At 35.1% G+C, this 14,857-nt stretch overlaps 2 protein-coding genes across 2 annotated transcripts in view; both read right to left on the bottom strand.

The window, feature by feature from the left end:
* Window positions 1-5,252: 5,252 nt before the first annotated feature.
* LOC110412558 (peroxidase 15-like) lies at window positions 5,253-6,731 on the bottom strand. The gene is made up of 4 exons (XM_089782860.1): window positions 6,474-6,731; window positions 6,150-6,344; window positions 5,862-6,023; window positions 5,253-5,809 (listed from the first exon to the last, which is right to left on the bottom strand). Exons 1-4 carry the CDS (start codon window positions 6,678-6,680, stop codon window positions 5,399-5,401), a joined length of 975 nt encoding a protein of 324 aa, XP_089638986.1. The 5' UTR covers window positions 6,681-6,731; the 3' UTR covers window positions 5,253-5,398.
* A 7,195-nt stretch (window positions 6,732-13,926) lies between these two features.
* LOC110412284 (Peroxidase superfamily protein) overlaps window positions 13,927-14,857 on the bottom strand; it is a 1,707-nt gene continuing 776 nt past the window's right edge. Inside the window, exons 3-4 of the mRNA XM_021422813.2 lie at window positions 14,579-14,744; window positions 13,927-14,413 (exon numbers count right to left, since the gene is read on the bottom strand). Of these exons, the coding sequence (XP_021278488.1) occupies window positions 13,992-14,413; window positions 14,579-14,744 (588 nt within the window). The 3' untranslated portion in view covers window positions 13,927-13,991. The remainder of the gene's footprint in view (window positions 14,414-14,578; window positions 14,745-14,857) is intronic.

Genomic DNA, 14,857 nt, shown 5'->3' on the forward strand with positions numbered 1-14,857 from the left:
TCATGATTATTCCACTAATTAAATATTCTCTCTATTAAAGGTAAATCCACCAATCCTATTAAATTGACAAATTCTGCAAAGTCTTTAGTCAACCACCACACATTCCTTTTCTTTATTGTCTCCTCTTTGTACCTTACTGTGTTAAAATCGCCACCCATGCAGTAGCACACACTATACTTCCCCATCAATTCCACCAATTCACCCTATAGAAGATGTATCAACCATTCATCGTTTAGAGCATAGATATTCCCAAAACGAGATTTTTCCTCTAACTTCCTCAACTTACCTATTAATAAGATGTAATGTCTACCTTCCATGCACTCATCTAACTTATAGAAGCTATCTAACCAGATACACATAAATCCTCTAGCACTTCTTTTTGCAACCACTGACTTACCTCATACTTTCTTTTCAAGGTAAAGTCTCTCATATAAACTTGGCTATGTTTTGGATAACTTAGTTTCTTGCAAAAAAATCAAACTCAGTCTCTCATTACTAATAAACCTTTTTAAGACTTCACGTTTCTCACTTCCTAGAACCATGATTACAATAGCATTAGATAATCAAACCCATGAACACACAAAAAAGAGCTTACCTTACCTCTCAGCTTGGCTTGCTTATTTCCACCTTATGCAACCCCTCCACCATATCCTCCTCGGACTTGTAAAATCTAATGCCCAGTCTTTGGCTTACCACCCATGTATTAGTTGTCTCTTTCATTATTATTATATTTCTACTACCAATTATGTGTCCATGATTGAATACTCAAGAATCTACTTTGGAATGCCATTCTCTATTTTCAATAGTTTCCTGATTTCTTTTCACACCTATGACCCTCTAAATTGCCCTTGGACATTTTATTACCACCTCATTTTCCCCCTTATCAACCTTGGATCTCAATTTGAATTTTGAATATCTTTATCATCCCTAGTTACTTCTTTCGTGACCCATTAACTTTTTCTTTCCTTATTTTTAGCCAAACGTTTTAACACTAGGTTTCCCTTTATTGCCCTTTGATACTCAATCCACTCAGGATCTGTTGCAATTCTTTTCCTTGCCATAGATTTCCCTTCTCTCTTATAGCTTTGCAGTTTTACTTGATTCCCTTTTCTTGTCATACATGGCTCCCCCCCCCCCCCCCCCCTTTTCAAGTGGACAGACCATGATCTCGCTAAAGTGTCTTTTAGATTCACTACTTCTTTGGTCTCATCAAAACCATCCCCCATATCAAGTAATACCATACTATCAACTTTACCAAATAGGCCATATGAGTTTTATCTTTTTTTCGCTTTCTTGCCATATTAAGGGATTTTTACTTACCTTTTTTTTTCACTCTCCTGGCTTGTTCTTACCTAACGCTTGTCCATGGTTGAAAAAAGGCTTCTCTGTTGGATTCGTCTTTCCCTAGGTTTAGCTACTTCCTTTTCTCCTTTTCAATTTCAGTTGATTACCTTATTAATTAGCTCAGCATAGTTGGTCCAAAATCATAGCCCACTGCCTCAAGCTCTAAGTTCAAGTTTTCACCAGTCGATCTAAGTCCAGACTCAAGCCCATCCCTCTTAGTTCGTCCAAGCCCTTAACTTGGTCTAAGTCACTTAACAAAATGGGGCTATAGTTTGTAGCGAGCTTTGATGGACCTATCTCACCAATTGAAATGTGATTTTATAATTTTTTTAGATTTAACCAAAACCCATTCTCTATTCATCTTGATTCTTCATCCTTGTTCCTACTTTTTGATCTAGCTAGATTTCCTGTATCTTCTTTTTAGACGCATGACATTTCATTCTAACTCGATACCATTCTTGGTGAGTCCCTAATAGACCCATGACCTAGTCTATGTAAAGCTTCCCCATAATCCATAAGTAATTATCCCTATCTTAAGTCCTTTTTTGTAAACTTTATTGACATATCAACCTCTATTAATCATCATAAGGGGGGACCATATAGACTACTAGCGTTGGGGATCGAGCCTTCCCTAGATATGTCACTCTATTCATCATTTATTGATTTAATTAGTGTTCTCACCTTGGGTTATGCCCTAGCCTCATGCACTTGGCCATTAATTGAGTAAATAACCACCCCTTCTCGTACAACATCAACGATGGTGGTTTTGATTAAAACTCCTTTCCTTTTATGAATACCTTCATGTAGGTAAGGATCTTTCTTCTACTCTTCACCTTTATCAAGATTAAATAGGAGAATTTCTTCAAGTTTCACCAATACAAGCCTTAACATTGTTTCATCCTTTACCTTATACTTGGATAGCTTTTCAAATCGTACCTTAAAGATTTCATAGTAATTTTGCAATAAAGTCTTCATATTGTCTTTATCTACAAAGGTTACTAGTACCCTTACATCATCAACTTTCCTTACTTGGGTTATCATGCTCTCCAAAGATAAAGGCTCTTTAAACTGCTTGGCAATTATTATATCCCCTCAAAGTCTTTAATGCACTCCTCTTTAACCACTCAAACTCTAAGATGGTCACCAACATCTTTCATTAACTCTCCTTCTCAAGTCTATGCTTGTGTTAAGAACTAATACTCTGCTAAACCCCTTACTTTTCTGCCTCATGTTTGTCCACTAATGACTCTTAATAGGACTTTCGCTCACTTTCTACATAACTCCTCCTACTTATTGAAGGCATGTTGTGGTTTCTTAAGATCACATAGTTCTTAGGTTGATCCACCACCTTCATTATAAGCCTTTGATCATCTAGCACCTTCCCATGACTGTGTTGGATAGCTTTGTTGAGTTCGTCAACTTCCCTACACCTAACAAAAGAGTACCCTAAGAGTCTTTTGGCCATTACTTTCAAAATAAAAACATCCACCATGATACCAAAGTTGTCGAATAATCTCTTAGCATCCCACCACGAAATCCTTGGGCTGAGTTTTCCAACAATAGCGATGAACAGATTCCTCCTCCACCTAACCACTTCTTGTTCCTCGGTGCCAATTCTACTACCTCTTAACCCTCGTTCATGTCATTCACCTACTCTTCCCCGTACTTTCTGTCATCCTACTCTGTTGTTGGGTATGACAGGAAACTTATTGTGTGTGTGTGTGTGAGAGAGAGAGAGAGAGAGAGAAAGAGAGAGAGAGAGAGAGAGATTGCACCTAAAATTAGGACCAATTTTTAATCATTTGAATTTCCAAAATAAGAACCTTAACGAATCAGGAAAAACAAAATAACAGCACCAAAGTTAAACTCCATACTTAACCCTTTAATTTTTATACAAAAAAAATCAACCATTAAATCAAATACTTGAATACTAGAAAAAACTAAGATATATCTTTCTCTTCCTGAAAATAGTTCTCATGGTAACCTATAGTGATAATTATCAAAGGTTACCATTAACAACTAATATATGCAAAAATCAAGACAATAAGCACAGTGGAGGACATTTGTAGGAATCGATAGATTGGAGGAGTTGATTGGACGAGATTGTTTCAAAAATGGTTTTAGAGAAGCCAACAATTTGGCAGATACTCTAGCAAGATTGGGGGTGGAAAGAGAGGACATGTTCTGAGTTGTATGGTAAAGGAGGAAGCTGTAGTTTAGATCTCATATGAAATATAGTATCAGCCTTTACGTTCTGGTTGTGTAGACAACTAGTAGTCCGCAAAGGCAAACATAAGAAGTCCAAGTAAGGAATCCATGTTGCTATCTATGAGTTATATTGTTGGTTATGTTATGTGTATGAAAATTGGGGTGTTAGGACGGAAATTAGGGTATTAGGGGAACAGTCCTACTATAATTTGTATTATTTTAATTTCTGTTGTGTAGTTGTCAATTACAGGAGTCTGCAGTTTATTTTGGACATTGTGACACATTGTGAAATGGGTGGAGTCTCTGTTGCTGTTGTTTGTTTTGTACCATTCCAGATATTTGGAATGTGTGAGCTGTTTTAAGCTTTTATTTAATGAAAGTATGTATTGTTTGAGAAAAAAATAATATTTGACCAAAAGGTTTTTATCCTCAAAAGATAAAAGGCTTGATATTCAAGATTTTGAATATTCCAAGTGAAACTCCTAATATGCTATATGAGTTCTTCCCAGAATTTTCTCTTGTCGACCGATTAAATGTTGTTTACTTAATTTTCCTCATGCTTTTGATGACTCACTATACATCAAATATGCAAAAATTAGTGGTATAATCAAACAGTTAGTTCCATGTGCATGCTTTCGCTAAGCAGAGAATGACAGTAGAATACAAAGTATGTTTCTTGACTACCATTCGAAAAGTTGACTATAACCTCTTTTACTAGTACGCAATTAATTAAACGGAAAATTCTCCTAACTTGTTAGGCTAAACCTTTTTAAAAATCTTCCTGAAATCTATAAAGAATTATATCTAATTAAAAAAAGTGAATCATTTTAGGTTTAGGGTTTTTGTTAACCTATTGTGTTAGGTAAAACTTTGAATTTAATAGTACTTGGAGTTTAGACTACACAATTAATTCATCCGGGAACATTTTAATTGGTCCTTCTACCCTATTCATGCTACAAGTAACAAGGCAAATAAATTGTTTGTTTCGAAAATGATATAAGGAAAAGTAGACTTCAATTTTTTTTTTCAAGCTGGATTTTCAATTGAAAATGACAGGGTTTATTGTGGTCCAACACACTATTCTTTTAATTTCCAATTTTCTTTTGGCTGAAACAAAAGTCGCTTGATCATATGAAGGCTGCTAAATCGAACCTTGTATTTTTTGGGGCTTAGAGTGAATTTCCTCCTCGACCAGATTAAAATAATTGTTTTAAAAAAAAAACTCGATCGAGTATAGAATTACTCATCAAATCCTCATTTGTAATACTAAAAGATTAATTGACATTAAATTTGCAAAGTCTTTTTCATTGAAGAAATGATCAAGGTAAGCCGACTACATACATATAAGGATTTGAACACTTGATTGTATATTTATAGAAGTAGAGTAGAAGAACTTTTTAGTGCTTCATATATCTTTGCAGTATCATCCATGGTAGATTTATACCTGAGATTTCCTTGTATAGCTATATTTGCTTTATTTAACTTGGCAATTGAGTTGAAGCTCCCTATATGTAAAATATCAGATCTACGATGTTCTTGAGGATTTAGATACACACTCTGGTCTCAATTTAGTACGTAATTACTAGAATAAGGTTAAACCTGTATGGCCAATTTATTTGTATAATTGTCAGTTTCTTTATCTCCAAGCCAGGTTCAAGTATACGGCTAAGGAAAAACAGGATTCAATGACTCATAAGAAATTAAAATAAAGAACTTAACTTTGACTTTGCTTCAACTTTGATGGCATAAAAATGGGCAACACATTCCAGTGCCCTTATTATACAATTACTGAAATATTGGAAGATCTTTAGTTCCCCTCAATATAACATGATTCTGCCGAAGCATTCTAATTGATCCTTCTGCAATTTGCCCTGATCTCTCCACTGTTCCCTGTCGAAGGGCTTAGGTTGCCCAAATTGATCATGGATTGAACGAAGGTATCAAAGAAGTCAGTTTGGCTATTAGCGAACCTATTGACAATGGACACTGTGTTAGCACCAGCGGTTGAAAACAAAGACTGATCAGTTTGGAGAAGGCCGCGGTTGTTCTGGAGGTTTGTGTAGTAGTTGTTGTCAAAATCATCAGCAGTTGATGAATCAAGATTTGTTAAGACATCACCGTCCCCGCCTTCAGGACATATTTGCCCAAGTACTTGAGAAAATGTTGGGTCCAAGGTCGTGTCTGTGCCAATGCGGTGACTGAAAGTTGAGCATCGAGCACGACCAAATGTATGCGCACCTGATAAGCAACCGGCCATGTTTATAAGAATCATGAATTTTATGATGTAAAATGTATATATCCCCGCATATGACACAATTTTCATACATATAAGAATAAAGTCCAACGTCTCTAAATTTTCGCTGCAGCTCGTCGAAGTCGTCAAAAGGAGATGGGATTCCAGAAGTTCCAGCTTGGTTTGCAGTCCGACTGTCTCTTCTTCCTAGCGGTACTTGCCACGTTGGACCTCCAGCCTTCCAGGGTAGAGGAAAAACACGATATAAATGCTTTGCATTAGGGCAAAGAGATATTTTGCTTTTAACATAGAAATATGGACGTCGGAAGGCTTGCATAAAATTAGAAAATGGCAAATTAAGTACCAATGAAACTCCAATTTGAGATCCAAGGGCCAAAATATCAGCACATGATACAACTCCTGGACAGGAATTCTCTAGTGCCGTTTTAATGTCATCAACAATTTGAAATGCCTCGATTGTTTGGTTGGGGGGCGTGTCCTTTTCACTAACGATGCCATTTGCAGCATCATCATCTAGCAAAAGTGATCCATCACAACCCTGCACAAACCACAGACAAATTGTTGGTTATCGATAAAACAAGCCAGCCTAAAAACCATGCAGAGCTCCCTTTTTGAGCACGACGTCACGCAAGAAGAAATAAAGTTAAGAGAAGGGATGATTATTTACATTGACCATGCAATCGTGGAAATGAGCACGAATGATTTTGGCACCAACTCGGATGTCGTTTTGGACAGCCTGCTCCAGCACCCCACGTACAATGCTCACCACATCAGGGCATGTGTTGGAGTAAAACGTGGGGCTAAGCTGAGCATTGGATCCTCCCAGCATGACAGCAAGGAGGAGAACAATGGCTGTCATTTGAAATGAAGGCATGATTTTGCTTTCTGAACTTCTCAAAAAGCTTTATTAGTTATATCTGTGAGCAACTGTGAGACTTCATGTTACGTCGCAGGTCCATTTATATAGGGACAGTCACTGTTGTTTGATGCAAGCCAATTGCTGACCATATCATCCCTGGAGGCTGATGTGCTGCGTGAAGGAATTTTCTATGATTACTTGTCAGCTGAGAGGAACTTTTCTGCATACCTTGACAATATCGACGACACTTCTGAGTTAATCATTCTATTAGTTTTTTTTTTGAATAAATTAGAATTTGAGATACATACTTAAGTACAGTTTTAAGATAATCTCTTTTTCAATTAATAAATTTCAACCCGATCTATTTCAAAATTCGAGTGCAAAATTTTTTTTAATTAGCATCTTTTTAAGCCAAATCATAAATTTTAAAATGAAAAAACAAATAAATAAAATTTTATTGTTAACTAAAAATTAAAAAAATTAATGAAATCAAGGGAGAAACTTAAACCAAATAAAAGAGATGAAGTGGAAAAAAATAATTTTGATTGATAATATTATGTATTATTGAATACTAAAGTGAGAATATTATTTATTTCTTCATATTATCACTTTTGGGGATAAAATTTGGATTTATAATTTTGTTTAAAAATTTCCTCACATGAGCTAAAATTTTAAAAGTGTTGAGTACCTTTTGAATTAATTAAAATAATTATTGAGAAGTCGTAGCAGAGTGGCAGAGAGTAAGAGCAACAGGAAATTAGAAAACACTAGCCGCCTTTCCCCTACCTTCTATTATAAGGATTAAGGAAGAAAGTTCAACCCAAACTTTGGTCAACTATTGGAGCTCGACCGAAGTTCCTTGTTAGCAAATTCAAAGACCACTAGCTCATTGTCCACTTTGCTATTCATTAACTTAGGCAAATGATCATCTCAATGATTTTTATACATAAACAGCAAAGAGTAGGACACTAAGTGTCTTACTTTTGCAGCCAAGCAGCGAAAACTAACATCATATACACATAGCTTAAATCATTCACCTCATTTTATCAATTGACTATGGCCTACTCCTAACCATAAAATAAAACCCCAGTATGTAATGGTTAACCATTTCCCTAAGTATGATATTTTTTTGAATAAATCGACAATAAATTTCCCAATCTTGTTCAAAATTTTTCCTAATGACATAAATGGAGTCTGTCTCATGTAAAACAACCAGGATGTGATTAACAGTTACGTAGGGCGGTAGGGGTGGGCTCAACTTGTAGTGGAAGTCAATTTAGGGGGCTGAATGTTTGTTTTTCCTCTTTTGGGTAACGTGGTGGCTCAAACTGGATTTAGGCAACGACAGTGTAGAGTTGATAATTGAGAGTTTGAAAAGAAGAGAAAACAAATAACAGGAGAAAACTTTGAGCTAAGCTTTTGTTTTTTGTTTGTTTTTTTTGTTTTTGTTTACGAGAAGGTTGACCAGCTAAGCCATTTTGTTTTGGTAACACTTCCTCGCTTGGAAAATGGAATTCAGTTTTGTAAATGATACATGCTGATGTGGCTGCAACACTTCATCCCAAAGAATTTAATGCAATTTCATTTTGAGCTTCTAAGTAGGGATGTCTAATTTATACTTTACATTATTCAATTCGATTGATTACGTAAGATTAAGGTATTTTATAATTGGATTTGAGTTTAGATAATAAAGTTTTTATTTATCATGAATTTGAGATTGGGTAGCAGTCTTAGCATGCCCATTACTCAAACTCAATTATAAATACTGATTTTTAATATTAAATTTTAGTTTTATATATTTTTTTTTTGTTTATAAACTCTTTATAATTAATGCAATACTTACTAAGTTTCATTAATTGTTTTAAATATGATTTTAAATTTTATTTTTTTATGAATTAACTTTAATTTGTTAATATAAAATTTTATTTTAAATTTATTTTAATGAGGATGAGTATTTAACAGAATATCTAAGATATTCAAATACAAGTTCGATTAATAATTCAAAAAAATCAATCGGGGTTATTGTTGCCGTATAGTTTTCTTTCCTTTTTGTTTTTTCATATCTCAAGTCTTCACGTTCTGCCTGTTTAAAAATGACTCAAATCTCTACAATTAAGCAAGAATTAAAATTATTCATTATGATCTTTAAATTGATTAAGCAAGAATTCAAATTATTCAAACAAAAAAAAAGGAAAAAGCATTCAAGAAAGAAGTGATTCATAAAAACCCATTATCAAGAAAGCACAAGTGTGAAGTACAAGGCATGATATTCAGTAGAATTATGGGGCCATGAAAAGTTTGACAATAATGAAAAGGTCAACAATAGGTAGATAAAGGATACGTCATCCTAAGTGGTTTGAGAGAGATATCCATTGATTATCGGCATGATTGAGCTCAATCAAATCTTTGACCAAAGTTGAATAAATTCGAAAATTATTAATGAGTTAAGAAAATTAGAAGATCTAAAATGATAAATAAAAACAAAGAGTTGATATTGTACCGTGCTTTATGACTTATTAAGATATTAGATGATGAAGGATTGAATTACACTAATAAATTGAGCATTGAAAGGTTAAGTCAAACTTAATTGACTCTTCTTAATGTTTGGGTAGTCATGACACAGTATTAGATATCAATCTTGACTTAAAAATATGACCAAATCAATTAGGGAATTGATGATGAACGTAAATTGTTTGATTCATCTAATCCTTAGTAGATTAGAATTATAGTTTCATATTTATTGTCAATATATTAAAAACTTAATAAATCACACACATTAAAGATTTCAATGTAAAACTGTAAAATTGGAGATTAAGTTGGACCTAAGTGAAAAGAAGTATAGACTTTAAGAACTTCATTAAATAAGTTCAATTTTGTCAAGGTAAATCCTATTAGGATTAGCATTAGCATATTTGCCTATAAATAAGATGCTTATGTTGCATTTTGAGCTATAAAATTGGCAGAAAAACCTTGAGAGGGAATATTTGAGAATAATGAGGAAAAACTTTGACAACCACAAGCCCTCCTTAACCTTTTGAGTCAGTGACAAGGCCTTTTCTTGGGAATCAATTTTGGGAATTCCTATCCCTGGGAATCAGGGGCTTCTTTTCTTCTTCCTCCTCTTTTAATTTTTGGTTTTCCTTAGGATGTAAGAAACATTTAGTGCCTCTTTTTAGCTACCATTAGGCTTGAAATAAAAGCAAACCCCAAATCATCATTAGTGTTATTCTACTTGAAGTTTGTGTGACTCACCATTAGAGGTTGGATACTTAGATTTCCTAAAGTTTGCAATATCTAAGCTCTATGGGTAGAAGATATTAACATCCTTGCTGATCAAGCCTTCCAATTTCAACATCTAGGCTTTAAGGTATTAAATCTTCTACCAACTGGTTAGGATTTATCTATATTAATCAACCATTACTGATCTTACTGAAGGGAAACAATTTTAATTTTCGTTATGCATGTACATTGATTGGCATGACTTTTCTTAATAGGATATTAAGCCTTCTCTTCCTCTCTATAAGCATTACTTCATCAAAAGGTCGGGGCAATTAATCTCACCCTTTCAAAAATTATTCCCTTGCATCTAGTATGAGTTTCAAAAATCTTTTTAGCTCTTCTCTATTAATTTATTAGGTCATCCCAATTGCCTTTGCACTCTCACAAAGTAATTAATCACGTGAGTCATTATACTTTATAATTGCCATTTCTTTTTAATTCTCTACATTAGAAAACTCAAATTTAATTATAGATCATAAATCCATTATAGTAAAGGTGTTTTCGTAAGTTCCTTTTTTCTATGATCAAAAATGCTTTATGACCATGCATTTTCCATAAAAGTCAATCACCTACTTGATGTTTATGCTAAAAGGGTGTTTTGAGTATTGGGCTATAGCCAGAATAACTTGGTTTTTTTTTTTTTTTTTATCACCCCAAAAGTGGGAATATATATTATAAATCACTGAAAGAATACCGTAAAAAGCATAGGAGCTGTCTATGTAAATCCAAGTACAAGGCAAAGAAGTTGATTGCCACTAAACAAGAAAAGGGACATCAACGAATGCATCCCACATTCACAAAGGTAGAGCCAAGAGAAGTTCAGCCATAAACATCATGCTAAATACATAGCATACACTTGGAAAAAGGGTAACGATAGACAGCAAGTGGAAAACATGCAGGCAAGTTTGACTCTTAACATTAATAGCATTCCTACTTTGCAAGATTGCACCACCTTCCTTACCAGTCTAGCATTCATAGAACTCCTGATCAATCCCTTAAAATTCCAAGAAAAGATGCATATTAATCGAACACCAAATTGAATAATAATAGAGAGATAGATAGGCAGCTCAATATCACAAAACAAAAAATGCTAGGGAGGGTGAACTCGCATCACGGCAGGAGCATGGCAACGATAGAGCAGTTCACAAACAGACAAACAATAAAGAGATAGCACCTCATAAATACCTCAATATCACATGGTAAATAACAGTCCACAAGAAAACATGGGAACATATCCAGAAAATCATCACCGAGCCCAGAAAGATGAAATGTTGGAGGCATAATGGAGAAATGGCCATATTAAAGTCCCATTGAATCAAAATACACACACAAATAAATAAAAGCAACCATAAAACCACTAAAATATTAAAAATTCAACAAATTAATTAAATCTACTGCCACCTTGAATATTAATTGAGGAAGAGAGATATTGAAAAAGAAAGCTGCTCAGAAAGAGCAACCCAGAAAGTAAAATCAAGGGCTGCTTTAAACCTAATAGATATACTTTTTCATTTTAGCCTTTCTTTCCAGTTGTTCAATTCTACTTCAAATCTGCTACTCTGGGCAATTGGGGGTTACAAGAGAAACCTAACTTAGTACCCATGTTCCAAATGTCATGAGCCTCCCTATTGGTTACCTAATTCTAGTGAAGAATATCACTATTTATGAAGAAGGCATTTGGAATTGGACTTTTAGAGTTTGGAAAGAGAACCCTCTTGCTTCAAGTTTTTAATTCCCTTCCTCCTCAATTCTTAAATCCTCTTAAAGCCTTAGATCTTACCCCTTTCTTAAAAAGATCAATTAGACTTATTTCATTGTTAGAAATAAAGAGACAAATCAGGTACCAACTCATCGTCAGCATCAATTTCGCTGATGGTTTGGTTTTCTAGAAGTTACAAATCAAAGGCCAGCTGATTTGAACATGAAGGAGTGGAGTTGGGAAATGGTTGAGCTCAATTTGAAGATGAGAAAGCAATTAGGTGAATGGCGGTTTATGGGGTTTTTCATGGGTCGTATTTGGGGGCAAGGCTTAAGCATAGTTGCGCCCGGCCTTTGTGGGTTCTAAGGGTTACCACCCGTTGAGCTAGAATCAGGCTAGGCTGAATAGAACCTCTTTTCAGTTGGAACAAACAAGTGTTGGACAAATGAGCTGCAATGCTATGGGGCTTGAGGGACCAGGCTTACAATTGTTATGTTCGTTTTGGGGTGGTGTGACTGAATTTGAGAAAAGCGAGCTTGATTGGGCTCCATTTAATGGGTTGAATGGCTTATGGACAGGGGCAAGGCCTCTTAATTTTTCCAGCCAGGTGTCCTCTAAGCTGGGCTCGTTTTCTGGTCTTGGTTCGCAATCTTTCTGTAACCCATCCGAAGCGAATTCCTCTCTTGATGGGCTAATGTCCGTCTCTTGCTCATGATCTTTAGCAAACCCATCATTTGCAAAATCATGTTTATTATTTCCTAGACTAGTATGCTCCTCATCTTCATCACTGATCGTTCCATAACAACGAAAGCAATTCCTCCATTGTAGACAATTCAGAGGAAGAACTAAGATTGCTATACCTCCTGGTTATTTAAACAACTGTTGTAACATGCGGGTCTGGAAATTCGACCACTTGACATGAAAAATTTAATAATCACTATCAATCTTTTTTTATTTAAGTATGATTGACCACCTATTAAATTTATTCAATCGATAAATTATTAAATCAATTTTAAGTTTATCTAAAGAATAATAATCTGATCTACGAATTTAAAGTTGGGTTTGGGATGTTATCCTATTGGTGCCTTAATTCTTAAATTCTTAATTTTTAAATCAAAATGAAAATCACGTTCAAAGTTGATGGACAAATATAGTTATGCACTGAAGCAGTATGGTTAGAGCGTCGCTGCACCAAAGACTCATGGTTACTGCACTGCAAGTGATACCTCACAACATAGTGAATAATGGTCGTGGCCCTGCACATCTAGAGAGCATCATACAAAAACCAAAGAGCATAGTATTGCGGAGCCGAAAAGGGCAAGGATGATCACGGCATCGCGATGCCAAGAAAGCATGGTCGTGGTGCAACCTCGATTTATAAAATTAAACTTTTGACGAAAAATTAAAAAATAAGACATTTAGCACATATTTAAGAACCTACTTGGAGAATATTCAACAAAGAGGACAACAACAACTTTCTAAAGAAATAAAGTTTATCATATGCATGAAGTAGTAACTTTTTTTTTTTTGATAATATGGCGCTCTCTGCTCATAAAAATTAAAAAAGATTTATCAGATTTATATGTTTCATTTAAACGTACATAACTGTGTATGAGTTTGGAGATACATGTTGATCCTTGATCTTATGTATCAGTTAATGTTTTTACTTAGGAATTTCGCACTTGACCAAACATTTTTGTTTTAGGAACAATTCCCAAATATTTTATGTGCTTGGTGGAAAGTGGGTTCCCCATTGCTTTATTTAACTTTATAGTAGATACTTTCAAAAGACAATATGGGTGCGCCACCACAAAGTGGTGGGTAAAGGCGAAAGCTTATTGGTTTGATAGGTAAGGTATTGGAGGTCCGACTGCCAGCGCCAACTATTTTTAAGTACCCCATTAACTTCGAGCCATGAGAAGTCTCTGCTCGCTTCACTAATAAAGTTTTTTTGTTTTTATCATATTAAGGACTCGCAATTAAATCCCTCTTGGCTTTATATGGCCCGTCTCGATGGGTTCCCCCCCACTCAAGGGGTGAGTGTTTTTCCTTTTTCTTAATTTGAAAATCAGAGATTAGGTATGTGGAGCCAAGTTTCTTAAGTAAATAGTCTGATTGAATATATATTTAATCTATCTAAATAACTACAGTTAGTCTAAATATCCACAGTTTCTAAAGAGGTGAACTCGTAAAACAAATTAGTACAACTTTGGGCCAAAGGGAGAAAAGCACACATTAGAAAAACATTAAATAAACTTATATAGATCACACAGCAACATACGTATTACATTGGCTTCCCCACCTCTCCATCACTTACACAGCAAATCCCCGATTCAGTTAAATGCTACCTATGAATTTACGGCCCTGCAATTCGTCCTAATCTGTCCATTAGATCCTGTAAGTGGACTTATATTCCCCATCTTGATCATGGAATTGGCGAAGTCGTTGAAGAAAAGCTGTGAATTACTGCTGTAGCTTTCAACAAGGCTTTTAGTTGTGGAAATGGCCAAGTCGCTAGAATATAGAATTTGATCAGAACCTAATAAACCCTTCCCATTTAGCAAGTTCTGGAAATAATGGTTGTCAAATAGATCAGTTGAGTTCCTATCAAGAACGGTGGTCTTGTTCCCATCACCATTAACTGGACAAAAGCTTTGCAGATCAGACAACATGCTTGCCTCCAGTGTAGTATCTGGAGCACCAGTTCCTGAGAAGTTGAATAATCTGTTGCTGAAGGTAGCACACTTGGCTAATCCAATTGTATGGCCGCCTATAGAAAAATGCATGTTAATATTAACTCCCAAACAAATGTAAGTCATTTCATCAGATTAGTATACTATTGCATGCAGTAACTAATAGTTACAATTAATACTGCTACATTGGTAAGAGAAACTATTTTCATGTCCAAAGCCTGGAGCTGTGTAGACTAGGTTACCTGACAAAGATACTACATCAGTGATGTTTAGGCCAACATTAACATACTTTTGAATAATCGCATCTAGTGCCTCAAATGGAGAAGGAAGTGCATCATTTGCAAGTGTTGCATTTGAAATCAATCCATCTCTTCTTCCTAATAAAACTCTCCAGGTTGGTCCTCCACTCTGCCAAAGATTTCCAATTAATTAATTTGCATCCTTAAATAGAAGGTGTGCGTGCGTGCGCGTGTTAATTTTGAAAATAAATTGACCCAAAGCTTTCTCGTCAGTGATTCCAA

The sequence above is a fragment of the Theobroma umbraticum genome, unplaced genomic scaffold (genome assembly GCF_002168275.2).
Source record: "Theobroma umbraticum cultivar Fairchild unplaced genomic scaffold, ASM216827v3 scaffold_95.0, whole genome shotgun sequence".
In the NCBI taxonomy this organism is placed as follows: domain Eukaryota; kingdom Viridiplantae; phylum Streptophyta; class Magnoliopsida; order Malvales; family Malvaceae; genus Theobroma; species Theobroma umbraticum.

Bases quoted from the DNA above. Each gene is read 5' to 3' on its own strand.
- LOC110412558 (XM_089782860.1), bottom strand. From the start codon at position 6,680: ATGCCTTCATTTCAAATGACAGCCATTGTTCTCCTCCTTGCTGTCATG. The intron at 6,024-6,149 runs GTACTTAATTTG...CTACCCTGGAAG, and splicing joins CTCAAATTGGAGTTTCATTG to GCTGGAGGTCCAACGTGGCA. The intron at 5,810-5,861 runs ATATGCGGGGAT...ATTCTTATAAAC, and splicing joins ATATGTATGAAAATTGTGTC to ATGGCCGGTTGCTTATCAGG.